We start from the raw sequence: 10,268 nt of genomic DNA on the forward strand, positions 1-10,268 counted from the left end.
CACTTCTCACTACTTTGCACCTCTGTCGCTGACTTGCAGTTTCTGGTTTCTTTCAATATAATGCACCCCTTCCGAGTATCAACAGGACCGCCCTCTGCCCCTATTGAAGTGATCTTAATCAATAAACATATGGTTTTGTGTGCCAATATTTCAGAAGCAATCATGTGATAAAGTCTCAACTATTTTAAGTTAATACAAGCAGTTTAAGTAGTGTGGTTTTTATATTACTAAAAGTATTTATTTTGTGATTTTTAAGACACAATATGTGGTATTGTGTGTGTTACAAATAAATTTGAATAATAATTTTCAATATTTTAAATATTTCTTTTTTAATAAAGTTAATATTAAAGAAGAAAAAAAATTAATTTGAATAATGGATGGATAATATTATTAATATTAATGATTTTTTTTTCTGTCACAGTAAGATTAGAAAATAATAAAGAGTGTAACATTTATATAACGTTACATTTCTACAAAATTTCAGTACTTAATGTTTAACTTTAATTGAACTGTTTGCTAACGTATGGTACTGTATTAATGAGGATGTTGGTGATGTCAGTGGACCAAAATTAGAACTATCTCTATCTGCATATCAATGACGGAAGCTAAATATGACAAAAATCGTATAAAAATTAAATATGCATGATAAATATTAAGAATAGGAATTGACTTTTTGCACATTAACACAATTTAAGTTTCATTTCTGCAAATCATTCATAGTATGCTTTTCTCTCAATTACGACGCACGTATTGGATTGTCTGTCTGTCTGTTAATTGCTGTTTTCGCAGACTGTGACACGACTGTTGCTGGTCATCAGCTAGGCATCATCAAACCAAACTCTGAGTAGGTTTTGGATAAAAATAGGTAATTCAGATAAGGCTAGTCTGTGCTGAGAGCATAGTTTTAATTTATCTGTATACCGAGAGAGGCCATGAACCTACCTCAATGCCACTGGGGGCATGCTTATACCTTTACTGTATCACTCTCAAGTAGTTCTGAAAATACTTACAAAGTTTCTTTAGTATTATGACAATTAGAATTTATATAGCTTTTTATGTATATTTATAAAGCTTTAAATATATATATACATATATATATATAGCTTTTATATATATTTATATATCTTTTTATATATATTTACATAGCTTTTTATATATATTTTTATACCTTTTCTCTTGCTTTCAAATAAAAACTCTGGGACAGGACAGCACTGTAGTCTCAATTCTATAAGTATTCTGGCCATATTAAGTAAGTTAATAAACTTACTTATAGTCTTTTCTAGATCAGAAATATTTAAATTTTAATATTGAAGTTTTTATCATATTTTACAACCAATACAAATTTTAAAGAAAAATCAAAAGTTTCAAACTTAAAAAACCCCTTTTTTGAAATAATGATTTTTTTTTCTGCCACAGTAGGATTAGAAAATGATAAAGAGCATACATAGAGTTACGTAGTGTATTCTACAAAATTCAATGATTTTAGATCTTCTATATATTTACCTTTGATTAAACTGTTTGCTAACGTGTGGTAATTAAGGAGGATGTTGATGATGTCAATGGACCAAAATTAGAACTATCTGTTTGTTAAACCACATCAACGACGGAAGATAAAAATATGATAATAAACTAGCGCCTTGAGTGGCAAAGCTGATGTTTCCTATTCTCTAGATAGCGTCAATTAATATTAAGGAAGCCATTCGCTTCTTGATAGACATAAACTGCGAATGAAGAGATTGTATCCTTTTTAAAGTTAGCCTTTAATTCCAAATAACTGTATTTTCCACTCACATTTAAGACTTTATTTTAATATTTGATTGTATATTTCGTGATCTATAAGCTTCCTGTTCAATTTAAAGTGACCAATCAGAAAGAATGTTTTAACGAACTTCTAGAAAGAAATGAAGACGGAGGAAGAACTAGGCTAGTGAATTTTTAATTAATCTGAAGGACTTTCGGTACTTAGCTTCCGAAGCAAATTCTGACATTATGCGACAAGGAAACAAATTTTGCAATTCACATTTTAAAATTTGTTAACCTTTGATACAATTTCTATATCCTTTCTAATTTTGACAACATTATATCATTTGTTCTTGTGTGTTGTGATTACATTTTTTTGGCTTGAATGATTTTTGGAGATAAGCCAACGTTTTAGGTTAACTTATTACGTTTCGGCTGCAACCTTGTCTAGCCTTCATCACATTATAATAACCTTTTTATTGTCACAAGGTCTATGACTTAATACGCCCTCTAGAATTTATTGGGGGAGGGGATTGATAATTATAGTATTAGAGTATTCTATTTATTTAATTTATTTGTTCTGTATACTTAGGTATTAATAAAAATACTGTTTTCCCAGAGGACACAAATTAGTACTTTAGCCGTGAATATATTCTGGATAGTAGACTTAAATTTTGACCTAAACAAAAACAATAAGCAGTCAAAGCAAAATAGATTGATTGATAGGAAGACTCTTTCTGGATTAATCTGGATTCCTGCAGATGCAAGGACTAAAGTAATTAATAATATACTTCCTTCCCTAAACTTTGGTTTTTATAGACTACCAACATACTGTGAGTCAACTAACAGTTGTATGTATAAGGAAGAATAAAACATTTTAACAAGAAGATTAAAATCCTCTATTAATACTCATTATTTTCATATTGGTGTTTTTTTTTTCAGTTGTATACAATAGCAGTCAAACGCTCAATTGGAAATGACACATCACAGGCTTTGATTGACAGAAGATACACAGAATTTTACCTCCTGAACAAAGTGTTAAAACGCAAGTACCCCCACATTATGGAACACGTCTCCTTTCCCAAGAAAGCCATCACAGGCAACTACCGGCATCACTTTATCGCAGAGCGAAGTCGGGCATTTGAACAGTTCCTCACACACATCTACACATTTGAAGAGATCAGGAATTGTCCCGAGTTCCAAGACTTCTTCTACAATAGAGATCTTAAAACCGCTTTCAAGTACATCAGTGCAGGCGATTTCCAAGAAGCCATACCTTTTTTACAAAATGCATTACATCTGCAAGAAAAAATGCTCGGTGAAAAACACCAGGACACAATCAGAACCTTATGCGCACTCGTTGTTGCCTACTCCTCCCTGGAAGATGGGGATTCACACGCATCTGCATTCGCAGAGTGTGCCCTTCAGTGCATAGGTGAAGACGGAACGAACCCATTTTTGATCTCTTTACTACAGACTGTTATTGGCATGAGGTGGCGAAGAGGTGTTGAAAAACGGCATCTTGAGGATACGTTAGCGAAATATATAGACGTTGAAATTGGGCCGGTTAAAATGCCCACACTTGAAGACTTAGTTTTACAGTGTTTATCACACATATAGTGTAACATACCTTTAAAATGTAGTGTATTGTATAAAGTAGATAATGTACTACCAAATTTGATACAACGCATGGGTTTCTGTTGTGCGTTTACTAATCATGAAAACATACTGTAATACATACAGTACTTATAACAAGATCAACATAAATCAGCAGATGCAACGCAATTCATTTTGTACCCACACTGCTGATTTCAAATACAAGAAGTTTTGGAGAGCAGCTCTGCGGTAGCCTTATTGTCAACTTGGTATAAAATGCACATTAAACTGCAGAAGTTAATGACAAAATCGTGGCTGTTTCTTGTACTGTACATGTTTATATTGCAGTGAAATTTCAAATTTTTTAAAAAGTGATTAACAATTTAAATCCCATGTTTAAATGTTATCCAATATTTGTAAAATTTATAACATTGAAAAATCCGCATTTTGGAAAACAAAATTTATAGTTATTAGTAAAAAATGAAAGTGCAATTTTAGTGAAAGTGAAAGAATTAAACAGTAAATCATGTGACATAAAAAGAACATACAGATGAAAATGTTTACATCTGTTCCTTGTGCGTTGCTAATTAAAGATATGTCGTCTGTGCTAATCTAAAAACAAGGGGAGAAATCATTGTTGTTGCTATTATAAAGTAGGTTTCTATTGTAAATTAGAGTGTGGAAAAATATTTCTTCCCATTTAATAGTCACATTAATAAAATACAGTAATGAAATATCAAAAAAGAAGTAATCCAGGGTCTCACAGCGCAATATAATCAAATATGGAAGTTTGATTTGATTTTTATACAGTAGATTCTTAAATTGGTTGATTTATGAAATATTGTATTAAAAGATCTGTAAATTAACAAAAACTGATTTGTTTTGATTTTGGATTCATTGGAAGTTGATTTTTTTTTTATCCTTTTGGAAGTTTTCAGATTTTATAACAGGTGGTACATCTTTAAATTGATGGATTGTTGGAAATCTAATGATGGAAATAAATTTGTATTGTATCGATTGTGATTTTTAAAAAGTACTAATTACAGTAGGGAATGAAACATTATTTAGCGTTTTATGATTTAACAATTTTAAATAATTTCATTTATCAATCGCAGTGTATCTAATGAGGTACCACAAAGATTTGTAAGCTTTTTTAAAAATGTGCCTGATATATTAATGAAAGTAAATTTTTTTAAATTACCAGTGATTTGAGAAAATTTTCATACTAAACATTCTAAATCGGTAGATGGTCTATTTGTGTGGGGTTCAAAATATACAAGGCAACATCTAGAGATTGACGCTCACCCAAATATGGCTCATGTAAATGTAACTGTTTCTGGTTGTTAAACTTTATCTGGATACTACAGTAGAACTTAAATTTATTAATACTATTATTATAATTATATTGTTAACTTCTGAAATCTATATTTTCTACATTCATTTTTAAAGTTAATTTTTAGACAGGATTTTAACTTGTGTTTAAATGCTGTCTTCAGCTACAAGAGGATGTGGTTTTAAAGAGATGTGAACATGTTGGCCACTTCATCAGCTGGGATGTGGCAAAATATCCTGTGTTTGGATTGTTAATTACACTAATTAAAACAGAATGCACTTTCTCTTTCTACTTTCTCATATAATATCTGAACTAAACATTATTGGTGAGCATTTCCTAAATATAGAAACTGAAATTTGCCGCTGTAGAGGGAAGTTTATTATCGGTATTCAATCTTTACATCAATTGTCAAAGCATTTTCAAACCAAATTTAGAAGAAAAAAAAATTACAGTCTTCATCCCCATTTTTTGGACCTCCCCTTTTTAAACTTCCACAACCCTTTGGAAATCATCTTGAACTTCAAATATCCTCATAAGAATATCCCCGTCCCTGAGCTTGGTATATGTCAGTGTATGTGTATATGGGGCATCTTTGTGAGGGGCTAAGATGAGGAAGTAGGAATGGAATGCTAGGTGGGGGAATGAGATTATATTAAAATGCTTTTCAAACACAATTGTTTGTAATTTAAGTTTCAGTCCATGTGCTTAGGAGTGGAAACTTTTTAAAAGAGGCATGCGCCCATGCCACCTTAAATATATACAGTGCCACTGTTTCCTTCTCTTTTTAACAAGCCGTGTCAGAAACATCTTTTCTTGTTTATTTACTGATGATTTATAGTTCCATACTAAGGAAAATATTTATATAAAAAACTATATTATATAAAGTGATATTCTAATTTCATTTCAGTGCTGTACTATTCAATGATAATTTACATGGTATTATTTAATATTATAACTTGTCAGACTTCCCAAATATTTTATTTTTTTTTATTACTAAAACATAGAGAATGATAATAATGTTGAAGAAGCAGTGAGAAAAATGCTGAAATTGCTTATGAGCCAGACATGGTTGTCTTAAACAAGAACTTAAATTCACGGCCAGTGATTAATGATATTTTTAGAATGGAACAGCCAGTGACTGCCAGTTTCTACCTTAATATATCGTATTAATTGCTGAGCCATTGTCTCACAGCCAAATTCACAGAAGTGTATGTGTTGGTTTTTAGATACACTTGACTGGGTCTAAAAATGCATAGTGATATATATTTAATATATAATTTAATAATGTAATGTATGTACAGTGTGTATTTACTGTACATGTATGTATACATACATAAAAGCAAACATTCTAAAAACCAATATACATATTTATATACTATACTTATATATAATAATAAATAATATATATTAATATTATATTACATTTTATAGTTTAACTTGTTTCCTCCAACTGACATTATTAATATGTATGTTTTGTTATGTTTATAAACTTTTTGTCAATTTTTTTTCATGTATTTTAAAGTCCCTGTCAGTTTGTTGCCATCTACATTGCAATGACATACTCTTTTCACTCTATTAAGTTTATTTGTGATTTACTCATATATATATAGGCATGATGATGTCATATCACATCCATATATGGGCAAAACACAGGTGTTTGTCACATAAACCAGCTTAAATGTACAAACCTCTAACATTACTAAGCATTGAGTCCCTTGGTACCTACATAATGGTTATATATTCAATGAATTCATGTAAGGCTATAAAACAAGTCTTAATGTAGGTATGTGCCTGTATTCATAATGCTAGACTTACACTGTACTATGGATTCATAAATGTGGGCAAAGGAAAACTAAAAATGTGCAATTGTACAACTGTATAATACAGATATTGTAAAATAACAAAAAAATTTATAAAAGTATAAAAAAAGAATTTATACTTGTTGAAATATTTTAGGGACTGTTAATAATGTCATATCATAAGTGTTTATATTGGATCATATGTAAAAAAAATAAAATGTTACCATTATTATCTTTTTGACTATTATTATGATTATTATTTTTGTTGTTATTAATACGAATATTATTGCTGTTACAAAATTATTATTAGTATTATCTTTATTATTATGATAATGACTATTATATTATTATCACAGTATTATTATTAGTATAATTACTAATATTATTAAATATTATAATTTTGAAATCATGTAATATTATGATTTCCTAATGTTGTTAATGTCTGCTGTGCAAAAGGACTCGCATTTGAGAGCTAATAATGCGATCGTCATCATTGACATTTAACAATCCACGTCCTGCAATATAATTTTAATTCATGGTACATGTTTTGGCTTTAAGTTGTGACTGATCTTTAAGAAAAAGGCAGTGTAGAAAAAGCACCTTGATTTGGCTCTAATAGGAATGTTTATGACAGATGCATCTACGAGAATTCACATAGTAAAATTGTGTTCAAGTTTAACATAGGTACTATTTTATTAACAATATTTCTTATTTTTGGCTATGAAGAGACATGCATAATTAAAGTATGTGTTTTGTTGGTGTATGGTTCGTCTTTTCTTTCTACCCTGTTATAAAAGATACTTAGTGTAATGGTTCTCCTGACTTAAAAAATCTTATCATTTAACTCTGTGGTGCATTTTATAGGAAATCTAATTTAGGGAGGCTCATAAGTTATACTATATTGTGATATTTTCCTTGTTATATATAATCCATGATGGTGTTCTATCTCAATCAATCAATCAATCAATCAGTCAATCTTTATTTCACTCTTGTATATTTATTGTTGTGTCATGGAGTGACGAGACCACAAGAAGGTTACATACATCACACATGATATCAATAACCTTGTTATTTTTAAACATTCAATATTTTTTGTATAAAGGTAACATGTACTATTTTATTGAAGATGGTGTAGTTTTAAAGTGTACAGTAATCGTTGTAATATTTTATATTAGTTATGCACATGTAATTTAACTTCAGTATATCCACCAAAGGCACTGTCCTCCATCCAATAGATATTGTTTATTATATTTTTTACTTGAAATGTTCCTAATTTTTTATAAAAGTATTCAGCATAGTACAGCATAAATGTAGCAAAATAATTTTAATACAGGTATTATTAAAAAATATACATAAATCTAATATGTGTATAGTATATCTTTATTATGCACTTTTAGATATGTTAATAACTCTTCTATAGATGTGTGTTGTATTCTGTATGATTTGTTGCTAAATGTGATTTCAAAGTTGGTATTTGTTTGAATTCTATTCATAACTAATACTTTCTTTATTTTTCTTAAAGACTCTCTAGTGTCATTGAGAAATTTTAAGTTTAAATGAAAAGCTTTATACAATATTTCTATTCTATGTATCTCTTTATTATTAGAATTAATTAAATATGGTTTGTGTGTAATAATAAAATGGTTCTAATTTGTTGATAAAAGCTTATATTTCAGTTATAAAACTAAAGTAAATGTGTGTATTTAAATGTTTGCCAGTAAAATTATGTTTATTTCAATGTATAATTTACCACATAATATTTGTTTTTGTAATCCAATGTATTATAAAATCATGAAGTTCTTAAAATTATTTTAATCGGCATGCATTTATGTTCTCAATATCAGTATTACCGTATCTTATGATGCCATTACGTGCTCTTCATCACTCTATCACACTTATGAAATTGGTGGATAATAAATATTCTTATGAATATATAATTATAGTCATCTTATTCACTGTCATCAGTAAAATCCTTATAGCCATCATTTCATTTTCAGTTATCAACACCATCATCATCATCATCTTCATGAACATTATTATCATTGTCATCACCACCATCTTTGTCATTATCATCATTACAGTACCATTATTATCATAATTGTCATCATCACCACCATCATTTTCATATTCATTATCAAAATCATTATTTCTATATTATACAATCCAATTTAAGGTCCATTTTCTTCAATTCTCCAATATCTGTATAGGCCTATCTATATATTCTTTATTAGTTGTATATTTTGTAGATACATGTTTATCGTATGTCAAGGGTTTACTGAAAATGACTATGCATCATATTTTCTTATAACCAATATAATTAAACTAGTCATTATGATATTGATATTATTTTGTATGTGAAAATATGCCCCATTATTTAATGTTGCTTACCTTTTTTTATTTCATAAATATTGCTTATCTCATTACCAATGTTTTTTATAGTCTGTTTTTTTCAATTAAAAAAATGTTAAGTCTCACAATAATGTAAACATGAATGATTTTATGTCATTTTACATTACATGTTCTGAATAAATTCATCCCAAGACTATAGGTAGTTTTCGAAGTGATTGATGGATTTGTGTTTGTTTTGAAAATTTAATTAAGATTCGATTGTCAGATACACTACTCGTACATGCTGTAGCAACATTTATTTCTTGTGCTTGACTAGACCATACCAACCAACAAAATTATATAGCGCCCTCTAGGCATGGTAATCTTTGCCAACTTGGCAACATGTTGGGCAGTTTTCTCTGCTGTTGATATACGACAGTGTGAATGTTTCCATCATTGATTTTGAGGTGCAGGCTTCGTGTTAATGCGCTTCACAATTTTATGCAATACGTCTGCTGCATCTGGTCTTACGTTGGGTTCTCGTTGAGTCATTACAGAACCGAGATTTATAAGGTCACTCATTTTGTTCTCGCTCCCAACTTGTGTAAATAGAACTCCAAGTGCATATATATCAGTCGCCTTGGTTTCAATTCCAGCACCAACAAAGAACTCAGGAGCAATTTCTGGCCACTTTTTCGAAAATACTGCACCCAGTTCTTCGTTTGCAAAGCGTTTTTTGTAGTTGCGCGCCTGTCCAGATGACGCAATTGAAACATTTCCCAGGTCAATGATTTTAGCGCAAATGCGTCCCCCATTTGATGTGAACATCACATTGCGCAAAGCAATATCATTGTGGAGTAAATCAATATCGTGCATGTGTTTGATGCCTGTTGCTATGTCTCTGCTGATGTTTAACCATTGAAGTTTATTACAGTAACCACTTCGACGTTCATACTCCAAGAAGTGCAACAACGTCCCCCGTCCGATATACTCCATGACGATAGCAAAATCGTTAATCCCCCTGGTCATAATTCCGTAAACATTCGGGAAGACGTCGCATGCTATTGAGAGTTTGTTTAACGCTCTGGCTTCAATTCCAGCCCGTTTAAGGTAGTATTCTTGTTGATGGCATGCCATTGGCTTATTCTCCGTACTCTTTACATCGACTGTTTTCACGGCGACTTTCTTAATGCCTTTCAATGTAGAATACGTCATCAGTGCGACAGATCCGGATGATCCTGTCCCGAGAACAATCTCCTTTCCATCGGCAAATATACTACTTATTTGTTCCTTCGGAATCGTAGGCAGACTAAACGGGAGTAAGGCATCGATGTCTTGAAACTTTAAATCCATTATTGCTTTCCAGTGAGCCCGGACACTTGGTAGTTCTGAGTAAATTCCAATGTCTGCATCTGGCCTTTTTCCAATACTGGATGCTGAAACAATGAAAGACATCATGCAGTAGTCTGTTG

The 10,268-nt window shown here is 30.6% G+C and overlaps 1 protein-coding gene across 1 annotated transcript in view; it reads left to right on the plus strand.

Annotated features, from left to right (window-relative positions):
* The window catches only part of LOC117117106 (sorting nexin-21-like), a 28,843-nt gene extending 19,828 nt beyond the window's left edge, over positions 1-9,015 (plus strand). The window contains exon 3 of the mRNA XM_033261299.1: positions 2,683-9,015. Coding sequence (XP_033117190.1) covers positions 2,683-3,360 — 678 coding nt within the window. The 3' untranslated portion in view covers positions 3,361-9,015. The remainder of the gene's footprint in view (positions 1-2,682) is intronic.
* The last annotated feature ends 1,253 nt before the right edge of the window (positions 9,016-10,268 follow it).

Source organism: Anneissia japonica, unplaced genomic scaffold (genome assembly GCF_011630105.1).
Source record: "Anneissia japonica isolate Jap-2015-1 unplaced genomic scaffold, ASM1163010v1 scaffold287835_len3118868_cov185, whole genome shotgun sequence".
In the NCBI taxonomy this organism is placed as follows: domain Eukaryota; kingdom Metazoa; phylum Echinodermata; class Crinoidea; order Comatulida; family Comatulidae; genus Anneissia; species Anneissia japonica.